The sequence below is a fragment of the Sander lucioperca genome, chromosome 12 (genome assembly GCF_008315115.2).
Source record: "Sander lucioperca isolate FBNREF2018 chromosome 12, SLUC_FBN_1.2, whole genome shotgun sequence".
NCBI lineage: Eukaryota > Metazoa > Chordata > Actinopteri > Perciformes > Percidae > Sander > Sander lucioperca.
Window position 1 is genome coordinate 21,337,323 of NC_050184.1, and position 17,725 is coordinate 21,355,047.

The following is a 17,725-nucleotide window of genomic DNA, read 5'->3' on the forward strand; positions in this document are numbered from 1 at the left end:
CTTGTATTTGGTTAGTAATAAGCATTTATTATAACACTGCATTTAAGTCATACCTGCTAGGCATGTAATAATTATTTGACATTTATACAGAGTCTACATTTTACTGGTTTATGCCTGTATCTCTGTTTCAGAACCACACACACAAACAGACCCCCCCCCCCCCCTCTCTCTTATCTCATGTTTGATAACAGATAAAGAGCAGCTGCTGATGAGGGTTGGTGTAGAGTATATCAGCTGAGTGGTGTCAGTGTTTGTCGACCTCAGAGCAGAATGGCTGCAGTCACAGAGCTCTCCTTCCTGCTGTTTGCTCTCATCAACAACATCCATGCACAAGAACGGATTATCGTCCGAGAGGAAGGAGACTCTTACACCTTCCACCTCCCCAACAACACCAACTCCTGCCTGATCTCCAGATCTGTTGGTGAGGAGAAGCTTGTCCTGTGGAACACCTCTGACCTCTGGTCCACCAACCCCTCACTACCTGAACACCTGGAACAACGACTTGTCAACTCGGTGAAAACTTCTTCTTACACCATCCGCCACCTGACCCATTCAGACTCCGGCCCGTACCGAGAGGAGTGTTGGACTGAGGGCAACGTGACGCATGACAACAACATCACTATTACTGTTTGTACTTCAGTAGATGGGAGAGGTTTCAGAACGATCGTTGGAGGAACAGTGGCCCTGCCATGTGAGGGAGCAGCTGATAATCTGGATGTCCAGTGGCTCAAACTGGACTCTAGATATGAGCAAGAAACATGGAGCAGAGTTTTTGGGGACAATACGACATCAGTGATGGACAATGTTAGAGGAAGATACCAAGTGGTGACAAGAACATCAGCTCTTCGTGTTTCCAACGTCAGAGCAACAGACCTTACACGGTACAGATGTCTGGTGATGAACCAACAGCAGTGTGTTAGCAGTTCCACTGCAGAGTTGAGACTACACAATGAGATGATCTACGGCTCAGTGGAAGAGGCCGCTGTGTTGCCGTGCAATGTCGCTGACTCCACTGATGAACAGCCCCCACGTTGGAGGAAGGCTAATTTCAAAACATTCTCTTACACTGACATAGAACAACTAAACCAGACTGTTCCTTCAGTAGACCAAAACTACTCACTGGTGTTTTCATCTCTAATGTTAAATCACTCAGGTGTGTACGACTGTATAGCGTCTATGAGAGAGCAAGAGTATGTGCTGGTCGTGTGCCCCAAATTTGGCCCCCCTGCTGTAGAGCTCTTCTCAGAGGGAGAAGAAGTTACTCTCAGATGCAGAGATTGGAGAGAGGATAAGGAGTATGCTTGGTTTATCAAGTCGAACCGAACAGAGGGAAGAATCTTTAGTGTAATGTTTTATCACAGCATGAGCAGAGTGAGCACGTACTATAGTAAAGGTACCCTAGTTATCTCTAATATGTCAGTAGGAGACGCAGGAGAGTACTGGTGTGCAGTTATTGACCGAGATGATTATCAGTGTGAGTCAACAGAGAGAACTCTGTTAGTGTACAACAAGCCCTTTGGGATTTAGGAACATGTTTTGTATTATTTGCAATACAAAATAAACTTGAATTGAAAAGAAAAGATTGTTGAGTTTCTTTGGTAAAGTTTTTTAAAGTGTAAAACGATCTAAAGGTTTAACTTTAGGAGAAACTATCTACAAGTTTGAGTTTTTGAAAGCATGAAACTAAAGGTTTAGGTTGATTTTGTTAGAATAAGACTATGTGGGTAGTTTTAGAGATAAAGAGTGTCTGTCTGTGTGTGTGTGTGTGTGTGTGTGTGTGTGTGTGTGTGTGTGTGTGTGTGTGTGTGTGTGTGTGTGTGTGTGTGTGTGGAGTCTGTCTGGTGGGGCAAAGGTTCTATCAACTTCCTGCAGTTTGCTGGTTGTCTATAGATTTTTTTATCGCCTCCTTTGGAGGGCGTGGGTGTTATGGGGTGGAGGGGGCCCATGAGCTTCAGTGCCCAGGGGCCCCTGGAGGTACTAATCCGGCCTTGCATGTGAGTACTGTTGTGGAGTCTGTCCAGAAGACAACATTGCAGATATTCACAGTCAGCTGTCTTTGCAGTAGTGCAGCTAGCTGTGCAGCTGTCAGGGCAGCACAGTTCTAGTCTTGGTATCGATTGCTGCTTCTTTGGGGCCACTCTGGATCTGGCAGTCAGGAAAGACACTTCCACACGGCCATGTGAGCTCTCCGTCCACAGATTGGTCATATGCCTTCTCTGAAGCATCAGCACAGATGTGTAGGTCTCTCTGGAGATTTAAAGTGTCCATCTCAGGGCTCACATAGCAGCGAGGCAGTAGAATCTGGGAGAGATGCTGTAATTCTTCCACCCACGTCAGCCATGGCTGCAGCACATCCTCAGGCAGTGACGGGTCATCCCAGTCTCTCTGTTTGTCCCACAAGTGCTGCACCAGGACCTTGGCCCGCGTGCTGAAGGGGACTATAAATCCCAGGGGGGGGCATTATTTGAGCCATGACTTTAAAATCCCATATTAAGCCCATAGTAATGAACCTGAGATAAGGTGTACCAAAGGATGACCCACTGAGCCATTGATTGTGTGGGTGTTCTGATGGGGTGATGACCCTGTCCTCTTGCCAGTAAAAGCTTCAGTTTACTGGAAGTGACATGAGCTGGCTGGACAAACATGTGAATGATTAACCAGAGGGAAGAGATATTGTACTGTTGTGTGTTGTAGTGCTGTTATCTGTAACAATTCTAATGAAAAAGAAATGTATTTTGGCCCTAAAGCACTCAATGCTTTATAAATCAACAGTAGTATTTTAAAATAACTTATGTCACAGACGGGAAGCCAGTTAAAATATCTGAGAACTGCCACTTGATGAGGCAAAGGAGAGGGCTGCTGCAGTGCTTGGAGAGGGAGGTCATAGTCTTCCATCCAGGCTGGTCGCCGGATCTCTCGGCGGGGTCGGGCATCTACTGGGCGTCTATACTGATCCAAGAACTTCTTCAAATCATCTTCAAATGTTTTGGCTGACTGTGTATAGGCCTTTATCTCATTTCCTGGTTTCGGAACGTTCCAAATCGCCAAGCAGTGTACTCGCACTTCCAGTGGTTACTTAGTTACCAGATAAACTATGGCTGCCTCCTCTTGCCGGTGCTATTGCAGTGCGCCGGGCTGCTCAACATCAAAACAAAGGCAGCCATACCTTAGCTTCCATGACTTCCCAAAGGACGAACACCTCCGCAAGGCTTGGGTGAGATTGATAAGGAGGGACGAAGGTCCTTTGTTCCACATAAGTCGGAGTAGTACGTTTGTGTGCAGTTTGCACTTTGACAAGGAGAGCATATACGTCTCGAAAAGTGGGCGGAAGAGACTAAAATCCGGTGCTACACCAAGCCGATTTTCGTGGAATAGCTGGGGGGATACTCGTGTACTTCACTAGTCAGTTTTCGATCGGGTTAATGCGCGTCTTGGAGTAGTTGAAGAGTTTCAGGATAGCAACTCTGCTATAGAGGAAGCAGATGAACAGCCTACAGTCACAGAGGATCAAGAACCCGCCAGAGATCATAACTACGCCCGCGACTCCACAGGTGGACTAGATGCCGATGCTGGTGCCCAAACGATCAGGCAACTGGAGGCTAAGGTCAGGAGTTTAGAAAGACAACTGAGGGACCTGTCCTGCACACTAAACATCAACAGGTGAGTCAAAGACGTGGCATGTCAATTCTGGTGTCCAAAAGCATGTTCATAATGTTACATAATAACATTATAATAAATATAGCTACATTTTAAAACATCAGCATTATATTGCTTTACTCTCCCCTCTGAGCTTATTTACTATTTTACACAAGAAATACTTTTGTCCAAACTTTTGGATTTCCCCAAGTAATTTAACTCAATTCACTTTACTATTGTAAACATTAACAACATATTTTCATTAAAAACTATAAGCCTGTTCAATTCTGACATTTTATTCAACAAATGAATACTGCACAGGTATGGCTAGAAAAAAATGTTTCCAAAATTAAAAGTTCACCATAATGTACCATAGGGATGTCAAGATTTGTTAACAATGTAAGATATATATTAACACGTTGACTAGTAAAATGTGGCTAGTATTGGACAGTAATCTCAACTGTAAAACTTGGTGTGTACTGCATATTGTATCTAAGAGCCCAAAAAAAACAGTCATGGGCTAATCAAACTAAGAATAATGCGCTTCTTTCCAGATGTAGCTTAGTTTGGCTAAAACATGCCAGAGCTTTTTCACAATGCATCTGCATCTATAAAAAACTAACAAGAAAACACCTTAAATGTACTGTGGGAAGCTTAAGGTTTTGGAACAATGCTGTATTAACAGAGCAAAACATTGGAATGGTAAAATCCTAATGTGCCTGGTGTACTGTACAGTAATCAAGACTGTAAAACATGGACCTGGTGGTTCCAAAATCAGACTGCAACACTGCATCCTGGGGTGTACTGCACTTGACTATCACTGGATTGGTGACAACAAAACCAGGCTGCAACACCACTCACTCAAGGAATGTAAAATTGAACTGCAAACTGCATTTATAAAACAATTCACTCCAAATGTGCCATGGGAAGATATGGTTTTTGAACAATGTATTATATTTCAACACATTAACACATGGAAAGGTAAAATGCAAATGTGCCTTGTACTGTGAAGTAAACTGTAAAAGAAAAATATCACTGGACTTTCATTGGATCACTGGAAAATATCACTCAAGAACAATGAGCTCTCTTCACTGGTGGAGCTTAGTTTTCAAGCTTTGAGCCTTTCCTGATAGTTCAACTGCATCCACCTCCATGATTATCTTTTGAATTACTTCAAAAGTGTAGCGGAGCTTTGTAGGGTACTGCATGTTTAATGCATAAAAGAGTCCAAACAACATTGCAGACGCAAGAGCTACATTCTCAAGATCTCGAAATGCCACCACACCCTCGATGACTATTCCGACGTCAGAGGGTTTGCTGTTGGCAGTGTCTTTCACAACATAGATCCCCACTGTCGTCATCTCTATGGCACTGAAGAAATGGGTCTCAGACATTTCCTGGTGAAAAGAAAGGACACAATTATTTAAACTCAGACATCATTAGGACATAGAGCATCTTTTAAAATTGAAGTGAGAGCGACAGGTCTAAAATCATTGAGAGTTTTAGAACTACTACATTTAGGGACTGGGACCACTACCGCATCCTTCCAAATTTTTGGTACATGTTGCGTCTGCAGGGATTTATTAAAAATATATTTGAATATTTGACTCAGCTCTCTTGTAAATGTTTTGATCACACGCCCACAGATGTTATCAGGTCCATGACTTTTATTAATCTTTGTCCTACTAAAGACATTGGACCTCCTGGCTGAAATCAGACTTGTCGAAATGTGTGTAAAAAGAGTTGAAAGCATTGGGAAGCTCCGCATCAGATCCAAAACCTTCTGGAAAGACATGGCTACTGTTACTCTGCTTCTGGGTACCTGCTATCGTTTTCATACAGGACCAGGCAGAGCCAAGGTTGTTTTCAGCCAGACTTTTTTCAAGTTTAGACTTATATCTTTGTTTTGCTTTATATATCTCACCTTTAAGCTCTTTGGTGGCTACATGTAGATCGGAGGCAGTTCCCTGCTTATGAGCATGTCTTTTTTTCTGTATACTATCTTTTATAGACCTATTCACCCATGGTTTATTATTAGGGTATATCTTTACTTGTTTGCAGGGTATAATCCTATCTCTACAAAAAGGCCACATATGAGCAAACAGCATCAGTCATTTCATCCAAGTCCTTGCAGGATTCTTTAAAAATATCCCAGTCTGTGCAATCGTAACAACTCCTGGAGGCACATAACTGATTCCTCAGTCCATTCTTGTACTGCCTTGGTTTGCACTTTTTCCCTTCTCAGGACAGTACGATAAGTGGGGAGGAGTTGTATACAATTATGGTCTGCGAAGCCCAGTGGGGGGAGTGGCATCGATTTATAAGCGTCCTTTATTGTGCCATAGCAGAGGTCCGGTGTCTTTCCCCGCCTGGTAGGACAGGTGACATACTGGTAAAAATCTCTCAAAGTCTTTTTCAGGGTAACATGGTTAAAGTCGCCTAGGGTAAAGTTCGGCGCGTCTGGGGAGAGTGGCTGTAGTTTCTGCACTACGTCAGAAATCACAGTGCAAGCGGTGGTGGCATTTGCCCTCGGGTGTATGTACACGACTGTTAAGAAAATTTGTGGAAACTCACCGTGGTAAATAAAATGGTCGTAATGACACAGACAGGAGTTCGATATCAGGCAGGCATATTTTTTCTGTAACAGTCACAGAGGTATAATACCGTCTATTAAAGTACACACATAGCCCGCCACCCAGTGTCTTTCCCGTTGCACTGGCCTCCCGGTCCATCCGAACAGGTAATCCAAAGCTGTCAATCCAAAGGTCTCGGTCTTGATCCCGGTTGGACAACCAGGTCTCCGTGAAGGCCAGGGCGCAGCATTCCCTGAAATCCTTCTGTAGCTGGACATTTCCCTGGAGTTCATCCACCTTGTTCCTAAGGGATTGCACATTCCCCATTATCATCGTGGGCAGGGGGATCCGTCTCATTCCCTGCTTTCTCAGGCGTAGTCTGACGCCTCCACGTTTTCCCCACTTCCTCTTTTTTCTCTGCCATGTCGAGGATCCGGACCTGTGATCCTTTCGTATACAGTCTGGTAAGTGTAAGGTTATATCTGATACACGAGGCAGGTTCCCAGAGCTAAGATGAAGCAATTGGTCTCTGCTGTACTGTGTTCTTCCTTGTGTAGCCGCCTGCTTTGAATCCTGGGCACGCAGCAGACATGATAAAATCCATGTCACAACCAGGTAGAAAAGTTCCATTTTTTAGGTTAACACCTTCGGTTGGAGACTAGCTGCTCGGTAGGAAGTCTCAGACAAACTTTATACAAACTTTTAGACAAAACTTGACACACTTAATGACGCTTACAAGACAAACAACTCGGACGTCAACTCTCTCGCTGCCAGTAGCACGCGTACACATGCGCCATAAGCAAAACCTTTGGAAATCTCTTTTAAAGTGCCCATATTATGCTTTTCATTTTCAAAAAACACCATATTTTTGTTGTACTGCACATTGCTGCAGCTCTTCTTTTCACCCTGTGTTCAGGTCTCTGTTTTAGCTACAGAGTGAGACATCTCACTGCTGTAACATCTTTGTTGGCAGTCACACATGATCAGTAGCTAGGTAAGATCACATGCTCAGTAGCTAGGTAAGATCATATGCTCAGTAGCTAGGTAAGATCACATGCTAGGTAAGGACTACTAGCCAGTCAGAAGCAGAGTATGACCACTGGTCTAGACCAAGGGGGTCAGCTTCTCCTCGGACCGCGAACCTCCTATGGCGCCATTTTAATGCTACAAAGCGATCACCCCCCGTTAGCATCCCATTGACTGCCATTCATTTTGACGTCACTTTGACAGAGAATAACTTTACATCTGAAGAGTTTAAAGACTCTATTTGTCCATTGTTTATTTCTAAAGAAACACGACAATGTACAAAAGGCTCCATTACCTTGTACCTCACGTTATGGCTCCGTAGCAGACGTTTTTATAAAAATAGGCTAACGATTGGGTCATAACCACGAGACTTACTGTCTCATAGTAGAGGAATTACCGTATAGTACAGGAGAAGCTCTCAGGCAGTTTGGACTTCCATTAGCTGTTTAAGTTTAATTACTAATGTTAACTATCATTTTAGTGATCAATAATTAGCCTGTGTCTATGTTATCTCCTTACATATACCTACGCTCTCCGTCTCTGCTAGATTGGGAATGATTGAGATTTCTCTTGGCACAGCTACCAGAAGACTTCCAACTTTCAGACAGGTTGCTCACGTCACATCTACGTCTTCAAGCTCAGTTGGAGGCTGCTCAGTAACGTTCAGCCATCACCGGGAAAGATCTTCTAATATCCTTCACTGGTCTCCGTCCAGAGACACGAGATCTGTTGGTCCATTCTTATATACAGTTTATGGTCTGGACGTCTCTGGCGTGTTCTCAGATAACTTCTGTCATGATGTGACTCTATATGAATACAATAACTTATTATGAGATGTAACTATCATTGTTGAGTGTTTGAGATTCTTTAAACAGATGTGATAAATATATAATTTAATAAATAAGATGCCGTTGAGCTCAGCTGAGAGCTGCTCAGTCAACGCGGAGCCTGTTGCCATGGAAACTAAACGGGATGCTAAATAGAGGCAGTGGCGTAAAGAAGCCGAGAGGTAACTCCTGAAATAGACTCACACACACAAAGACACACACAGAAACACACACACACACACACACACACACACACACACACACACAAAGACACACACAGAAACATACACACACACACACACACACACGCACACACACACACACACACACACAGACACACACACACACAGACACACACACACACAAAGACACACACAGAAACATACACACACACACACACACACACACACACACACACACACACACACACACACACACACACAAAAACACAGACACAGACACACACACACACACACACTCAGAAACACACAAAAACATACACACACTCACACTCACACACACACACACACACACACACACACACACACACACACACACACACACTTGTGACCATATACTGAATTAAATACTAAATTGCTTTCATTGTATTGATTTTATAGTTTGTAAATGTAAAATATAATCGCGTCATCCTGACTTTCAAAATAAAAGTCTTCTGAGGACTTCGGTGTCCTGAGAAGACTTTTATTTTGAAACACTTGTTGGTTGGCTGCCTGGATGCTGCAGGAACCCAAGCACGCGCTGCGCCAGATTTCTTTTTTTTTAGATAAAAAAAAAACAAATAAAAAAATACCGGAACTCAGACAACAACATTCCTTCAAAATAAAAGCGCAAACTTTCTAATATAAAAAAACGTTGTTTTTTTATTAAACCAAGAAATGTATCCATATTACTGTTGTAGGCTACACATAACAATATCTATAGGAAACTTCGTTTTATCTGAAGATGGAGACACTTCAGGTCACAAAGCTGAAAACAGGACTGTTTCTCTGACACCATGAAACGTTTTCAGAATCAGCTTCATTGGCCAGATTTGTGTAAACCAACAAGAAATTTGGCTCTGGTTAATCTTTGCTCTCAAAGGACAACACTCACTTAACATATAAAGAATAAAAACAGAAAGGACAGTAAGAAATATATATATATATAAAACTGTTAAGTTTACAGTATTACAATACAATAGAATTTACAAATTTACAAGAAATATACAATAATTGAAGAGAGGGAGGAATAATATCAGTATAGTCTGAGATTTAAGATTTAAATATAAATATAGTGCAAGGCAGTTCAGTGCAATGGTAATAGCCTATATTAATAACAATATTGTAATTGTAAGATTGAAATATACATGAGGTAGTTGAGCAGAATAAGTGTTTTTAAAACGTTTTAGAGATACGTGGTTCTCACAGGACAGCGACGCTACAAACATGATGATGATGTAATAGAATATGATGCACTGCTGTAGATTCAACTACCCAACAGTAAATAAGGATGTGATATGAAGGAACAAGACAGCTACAGCAGATGCAACACACACATTAATGGGAATATTGGACTACAGATGGAAATCAGCCCTTGGGCTACAATCTGGAACTTTTACGTGTACTATTATACATGTTCATCAAATGTGCATTGTCCTGAAAAATAAATAAAATGGGAATAATAATTCGGAAACATCAGATAGAAGAGGTAAACACTGACAGGGAACATTTTACTGCACACCATATACTTTTACTTTGAGTAGGCCTATTTTAAGCACGTTTAATATGTTTGTTTGTTTATTTATTTATGTATGTAGGCCTATGCACCAATCACCTAGGCATATTCCTTGTAAGTTTTAGTAGTTATCAATCAATCAACTTTATTCAAGACACAGAGGTCCATAGAAACAGCACAATACAGACAGGGTTCCAAATTAGCACCATCCACCAGCCAAATGCTGGTAAAATATGCAAGTGGCTGGTAGATTTGCTACACTTACCAGCCAAAGAAACAATGGTAGCCTACTCTATTGAGTGGCTGGTGAAATGTAGCCATTCAGCTGGTGGACGAAAAAGTAAATTTTGAACCCTGAATACAGATATATATATAAATATAAAACAATAGCCTACAAAACATTTAAGAATGGTGCCGGTGAGGCATCATTTAGAACAGGGATCACCAACCTTTCTGAAACTGAGAGCTACTTCCTGGGTACTGAGTCATACGAAGGGCTACCAGTTTGATACACTCTTCTGAAATAACAAATTTGCTCAGTTTGCCTTTAGTTATATATGATTATTAATGATTAATGATAGTCATCTATGTGAAGACACTGATTACGTTAATGATTTATCACAATAATTGCCAACAATGACTTAACAAGGTGGGAAACAGATAATGTCAATATTCAATTTTCATTTTTAGAACAGGCCTGAGGGCTACTCATGTGGTCCTTGGGGGCTACCTGGTGCCCGCGGGCACCGTGTTGGTGACCCCTGATTTAGAAGAACATACAACCTACAGGCTTCGAGTCCAATGTTTCCAAAAGCAATATGTGTAGGCCTACCTTGTGTCACTCTTAGAAACATCAACTATGGACACAATGGTCATATCTTGGCAATAAACCCTTTTCAGACTCCGATTCTGAGATTAGCTTTATTTTGAAATCCAGCACCGGAAACGTGATTGTTTGAATGGCGGCTAACTTGACTGTGGTGAAAAGTAGTGAGGAGGCGTTCGTCCAAACAGGAAGAAACTGGGAAAACACACCTAAGTGATGCATTTAGTCTTCACAGACGGACACCTCAGTCCGCTGAACTGCGATCAAACAACCGGGTGGATTTTACAGACGACTTTTCCTCCGTGTCGGAGGACTATGGACGGTTTGCGGGTGAACTCCAGTCCGCAGTAAGCAGCGCTGTTTGGGGGCTGGAGGAAGGCGGGGAGGGGAGGGGGCTGTCACAGCAGGCTAGGCTAATATAAGCTAAGCTAGCTGGTTAGCACGCTAGGCTAACAGCTTCAGCCCCCAGAAAACCCTGAACTTGGAGAAACTTTGTGAAAAATCTGGTGTTTAATCGGCGGTTCCGGAAAACCTCCGAGAAGATAAAAAAAATAATAATACAATTTTACGTCAAAAACGTGTTAGCATTGCGTGCTAGCTAATATAATTAGCTCCCATCAGCGTTTGTCAACACATCCAAGCAACTGACAGCTACAACTCACTGTATCGACACCCGCAGTAATACTTAACCCATGTTTATATGCTAACACAAAGCTATTAGACATTAATTAGCATTAGCATGTTAATTAGCATTAAGTAATGTGCGGCTAAAAGGCTTTTTAATCGTGTCTGAAACGTAAATGGACTTGTTTTCTGTTCCCGTTGGTGTCCGTTGGTTCTTGGGCTGAGCTAACTTTTAATTTCTCCGTGCTGTCGGTGAGTTTGTCGTTAGCATGGAGGCTCGAGAGCCTGACAGCTCGGTGCGGTTACATAACGCTAGCAGGTCGCGGGAGAAGCTGCTGAAAGTCGCCTCCCCAGCCCGGCTCTGACAGCTATTAACTGCTCCGACAAAACCCTCCCAACAGCCAGACAGGACAGAGAAACAAACAAACAAACAGACAGACAGACACAGGGAGAGAGACAGACAATACAACAACAAGAAGCACACAGCGGCATGGAGGAAGTCTGAGCCTCTGCTGGGAGACACACAACATACGGGACATTTCGCTAAAGATGGATTCAAACCCGCTGATAAACGGTAAGAGATGCTGCTGCTTCATGCTGTTTTTACATGCTGCAGGTGTGTGTGTGTGTGTGTGTGTGTGTGTGTTTGTGCAGTTTGGAGGGAAGCAGCAGTTTACAGCAGCGTTGCAACAGGTGTGTGTGGAGGCCTGCAGAGGGGTGTGTGTGTGTGTGTGTTGGAGAGCAGGTATTAGCATGACAGTGAATGCTGGTTGGTTGGATCTGATTTCTTTTCCTGCAGAAACTTGCACTGCAACTTGAGAACTCTTGTTAATCTCCACTGAGCCAGGTACAATAAAGCACGTGTCCTCGGGTTGTAATTATCTCCGTCCTCACTGAAACACCTGAACCAGGCGCAGCCAAGATCAGAGACATAGTAAAGGCCAGGACTAAGGGTGGGAATCACAGGGTACCTCACGATACGATATGATACAAGGCTCACCATACCGATGATATCACCATACAGCAATTCTGCCGTTATCAATACATTGCTAGACAGTCCTGTAACGCTGCATCAGGATATCTGTCTAACTATGAACACTAAATGCACGTGAAAAACTTAAGTGCAGGTTTTCTCTCTTTATTAACTGCATGTCCAAACTGTCAGAAAACAAGTTTTTCAGTCCGTAGATTAACATGAAACAACTATAGAGTAACTCTGGCTCCAGACGTTGGAGGCCGGAGCATCTTGTTATTCTCCTCAAACTGCCGTCAGCCATCCCGATGAAAACCTCTTCCTCTTCGGCTCGTTAACTTCTGTTCACGTCTCCCTCGTTCATGTGTTGAGCGCCGCCTCGAGGAGCCGTGAAGCAGCCACGCTGAGAGCAGGGACATCTATTCAGAGAGCCTCGTTTTAGTCAATAAAATATCCATATTTAGTGCCAGCGTATCGATTCTCGTATCGCAAGAAGAAGGACAACAATATATTGCCGTATTGATATTTTGTCCCGACCCCCTAGTCATGACCAGACACCAAAAGTACATTCTCTCAAATTTGTGATATCTATTTTATCTTTTTAGTCGACAGTTCATTTATATTGTCTCTTGAGTAAATTTCCTTAAAACAAGAGCTGCAACTAACAATACTGAATCAACATAAATACAGTTAAAGGTCCTATGACATGCTGCTTTTGGATGCTTTTATATAGACCTTAGTGGTCCCCTAATACTGTATCTGAAGTCTCTTTTATATAGACCTTAGTGGTCCCCTAATACTGTATCTGAAGTCTCTTTTATATAGACCTTAGTGGTCCCCTAATACTGTATCTGAAGTCTCTTTTATATAGACCTTAGTGGTCCCCTAATACTGTATCTGAAGTCTCTTTTATATAGGCCTTAGTGGTCCCCTAATACTGTATCTGAAGTCTCTTTTATATAGGCCTTAGTGGTCCTCTAATACTGTATCTGAAGTCTCTTTTATATAGACCTTAGTGGTCCCCTAATACTGTATCTGAAGTCTCTTTTATATAGGCCTTAGTGGTCCTCTAATACTGTATCTAAAGTCTCTTTTATATAGACCTTAGTGGTCCCCTAATACTGTATCTGAAGTCTCTTTATATAGACCTTAGTGGTCCCCTAATACTGTATCTGAAGTCTCTTTTATATAGGCCTTAGTGGTCCCCTAATACTGTATCTGAAGTCTCTTTTATATAGACCTTAGTGGTCCCCTAATACTGTATCTGAAGTCTCTTTATATAGACCTTAGTGGTCTCCTAATACTGTATCTGAAGTCTCTTTATATAGACCTTAGTGGTCCCCTAATACTGTATCTGAAGTCTCTTTTATATAGACCTTAGTGGTCCCCTAATACTGTATCTGAAGTCTCTTTATATAGACCTTAGTGGTCCCCTAATACTGTATCTGAAGTCTCTTTCCTGAAATTCAGCCTTGGTGCAGAATTCCAGCCACTAGAGCCAGTCCCACAATGAGCTTTCCTTAGGATGTACCATTTTTGTGTCTGTAGCTTTAAATGCTATTGAGGAGGAGAGAGGGGGGGGCCTTGACAAACTGCCATGCTTCCCTTGTTTGCAAGCCATGATGTCTCTCTCTTTCTCATGGGTGGCAAATGCACCGAAATGAAAATTCTTGCCTGCTGTGTGCATTTCAGTGGCACCAAAATCCACGTCGCTATTCGGTCCGGTAGATACCGGTCGTTTAGGCACCAGTGCCGTATTAGCACCGGGTCTCGGTATCCAACCCTAGTCTGGACCGAGGTTATAATCGTTAACGAAAACGAACGAAATAATGAAAACTAGGTGTTAAAAAACATTGTCGTTAACTGAAATAAAATAAAAACGAGGCATTACAAAAAAACGATAACTAAACTAAAACTGTAATGTCTGTTTGCAAAACTAACTAAAATAAAATAAAATTATCGAGTAAATGTCCTTAGTTTTCGTCTTTGTCGATCTTTCATAGAGCAAATAACGTTATATCTCTCCGACCGTGACATTTCCCGTAGACATGTATAGTTTCCGACTGGGAACCCAGAAATTCCGACATTCCACGTCAACTTGAACACAACATGTCCGTGGCTCCGTGCCATCATAGCGGTACCGAAAGTCGGAAGAAAGCGGCGGTCCTGTTTGATTATGACTGTGTCAGATAAAAGCGCCTTGCAGTGGAAGGTGGTAAAATATGTGGTCAATTTATTACAGGGAAAAATCCCACGAATTTGAAAGTACATTTGGATGTATGGATACAGGGCATGGATGTATGGATACAGGGCATGGATGTATGGGTACAGGGCATGGATGTATGGGTACAGGGCATGGATGTATGGGTACAGGGCATGGATGTATGGGTGCAGGGCATGGATGTATGGGTACAGGGCATGGATGTATGGGTACAGGGCATGGATGTATGGGTACAGGGCATGGATGTATGGATACAGGGCATGGATGTATGGATACAGGGCATGGATGTATGGGTACAGGGCATGGATGTATGGGTACAGGGCATGGATGTATGGGTACAGGGCATGGATGTATGGATACAGGGCATGGATGTATGGGATTGATGTATGGGTACAGGGCATGGACGTATGGGTACAGGGCATGATGTATGGGTACAGGGCATGGATGTATGGATGCAGAGCATGGATGTATGGGTGCAGGGCATGGATGTATGGGTGCAGGGCATGGATGTATGGGTACAGGGCATGGATGTATGGGTACAGGGCATGGATGTATGGGTACAGGGCATGGATGTATGGGATTGATGTATGGGTACAGGGCATGGACGTATGGGTACAGGGCATGATGTATGGATACAGAGCATGGATGTATGGGTGCAGGGCATGGATGTATGGATACAGGGCCAGGCAGCATGACAGAGACAACAGCAGGACAGAGAACACTATAGGAAGGCTTTCACCGGTGACCTGACAGCTGCTGGTTAGTAAATACGCAGGAACACCAAAAGCGGGAGGAAGCGTGGGTTAATATGTGGATTGATACTGGGACGTTTACACAACTGTGTGACTCGATTGACTTCTAAAAGTTCGCCACTTTACTCGAACCAAAGTTGAAAACACCTGTTCATGTCTTCTTTAGTCTGTTGGATATTTAGGTTTTTTTCCAGGAACACGTCACTTACACATTTTGCACTTATACTGCAGCGTCTTGTGTAGACTGTTTTACATATTTATGACCATATGTAGGCTACATGTTATTTACTGGTGTTATTGTTGAATACATTGTGAATACATATTTCTAAAATTGTATGATGTTTTTGTTGTTATTATTACACAATACTTTCTTCTGATCTTTTTGAATCCCCCGACAAATAACCCAAATATTACAAAAAAAAGACTAAAACTAATAAAAACTAAACTAAAACTAAGCATTTTCAAAAAACTAAAAACTAAACTAAACTAGCAAACCCGCTATAAAAACTAATTAAAACTAAATTGAATTTGAAAACAAAAAGTCAAAACGAATGAAAAATGCAAAACTATAATAACGTTGGTCTGGACGGACACAAACGGAGACGTTTTGGAAACGACAGCTGGCCTAAGAATGAAAGAACCATTTAACTTTTGAAAACTGGTTCAGGATGATGATGACATGACATGATCTGATCCTCAAGTATGAAAAATATCAGCCTCATTACAGACGTGATGCTGACTTTTTTCATGGAGCCACTGGTTGAAGTCAGCAATGTATGTAACATCCATTCACGCGTAGTCACGGCAACGCTGACGCACTCCTGATGCGAGCGTTGAATAGTGTTTGTGATGTGAGCCAGGAAGGAGTGATGGGAACGGGTCCCAGTAGTTTTGACAGTAGAATCACGAGCATTGGGAGTATCTTTAGTGTCTTCTGAGCTGTTGTTGAGATGTGATTGACTGGCACACGGATGTCAGCGAGCGGAGGAACCACAGCGGAACAGGACGTGGGCAGAAAGCCACATGCTTCTCCTCCGGTGGGTTTAGTTCTTCATCTTCTCTGTCTCTCTGTTTTTTCCCCAACAAGTCTCTCACACACTCACATCTGAACAGCCATCTGCAAACAAGGTCACAGGTTAGCAAGATTAGCCCTCCTGATGTTCTCGATTCAGCTCTGACCTAGAGCTGGGCAATATATTGATATTATTTTGATATCGTGATATGAGACTAGATATCGTCTTAGATTTTGGATATCGTAATATGGTGATATGACATTAGGGCTGAACGATTAATTGCATTTGCGATAATATCGCGATATGTTAAAACGCGATTTCCTAATCGCAAAGGCTGCGATTTGGTCACATGACTCGCGAGAGCAAATCAGTCTGCACTCCGCAGAGAAAGCATCAACTAGCACGCTAACGCTACGCCGTACCTTGAGCTGATTTCTGTCATTCAAACAACTCTGAGTTGTAGTTTAAAACTTTTACAGCCATTTTAATAAAATGAAGGGTTTTATTCGGGCTCGAGTCCATACGTGCAGTTAATGGATACAGACACGCAGAACTGAAGGCTCGGTTGGCAACTATTAGCTCTGATTAGCGGTTAGCTCCGGTTAGCGGTTAGCTCCGTTATAAAGATATGAGTGGAGGAGCTGCCACTGAGAGGGGTAACAATCAGACTGATAAATGACGTTCGGGGAGCTTTCACAGCAGCGTGGCCGCGGTGTTTCAACAGTTTTATTAGTACAGTTAATCCCACGGCAAGAACACCAGCAACATGCTAACGTAACGATAGCCTCTCTGAACAAGAACACACGGCAGCACGCAACTTCCCGAGGGGGAGGGGCTGGAGGCAGCTCCTCTCTGTGCACTGTAAAAAATTACACTTTTTTTTTTTGTGTGTGTGTGTATAGATATATACTATATTTGTACTTATTTAACTGTCTATTGTGTAATTGTGTGTTAATACTATAAATTATTATATTATTATTCTTTGTTGAATAATACAGAAGACAAAGAGCTTAAAAAAATAATCGAATATCGAATCGCAATCGCAATATTTGGGAAAAAAATCGCAATTAGATTATTTTCAAAAATCGTTCAGCCCTATATGACATAAGTGTCTTTTCCTGGTTTTAAAGGCTGCATTACAGTAAGGTGATGTACTTTTCTGAACTTACCAGACTGTTCTAGCTGTTCTATTATTTGCCTTTACTTAGTCATTATATCCACATTACTGATGATTATTTATCTAAAATCTAAGTGTGAAGATATTTTGTTAAAGCACCAATTGTCAACCCTAGAATATCGCCGCAATATCGATATCGAGGTATTTGGTCAAGAATATGGTGATATGTGATTTTCTCCTTATCGCCCAGCCCTACTCTGACCCATATTCAAAAGGTTTCTGTATCAGAAATTTGGGTTTCTTTCAACCAAATTTTACAAAAAATAACGTGGATGGTTCCATACATACAACCATTACTCTTCACAAGTAGAATAAAAGATCAGCTCAGTACTTTCTAGAGCAG

General features: G+C 42.3%; 1 protein-coding gene across 1 annotated transcript in view; it reads left to right on the forward strand.

Annotated features, from left to right (window-relative positions):
- Positions 1–10,674: 10,674 nt before the first annotated feature.
- elk1 (ETS transcription factor ELK1) overlaps positions 10,675–17,725 on the forward strand; it is a 33,642-nt gene continuing 26,591 nt past the window's right edge. The window contains exon 1 of the mRNA XM_031293127.2: positions 10,675–11,820. Within this exon, the coding sequence (XP_031148987.1) occupies positions 11,796–11,820 (25 nt within the window). The 5' untranslated portion in view covers positions 10,675–11,795. The remainder of the gene's footprint in view (positions 11,821–17,725) is intronic.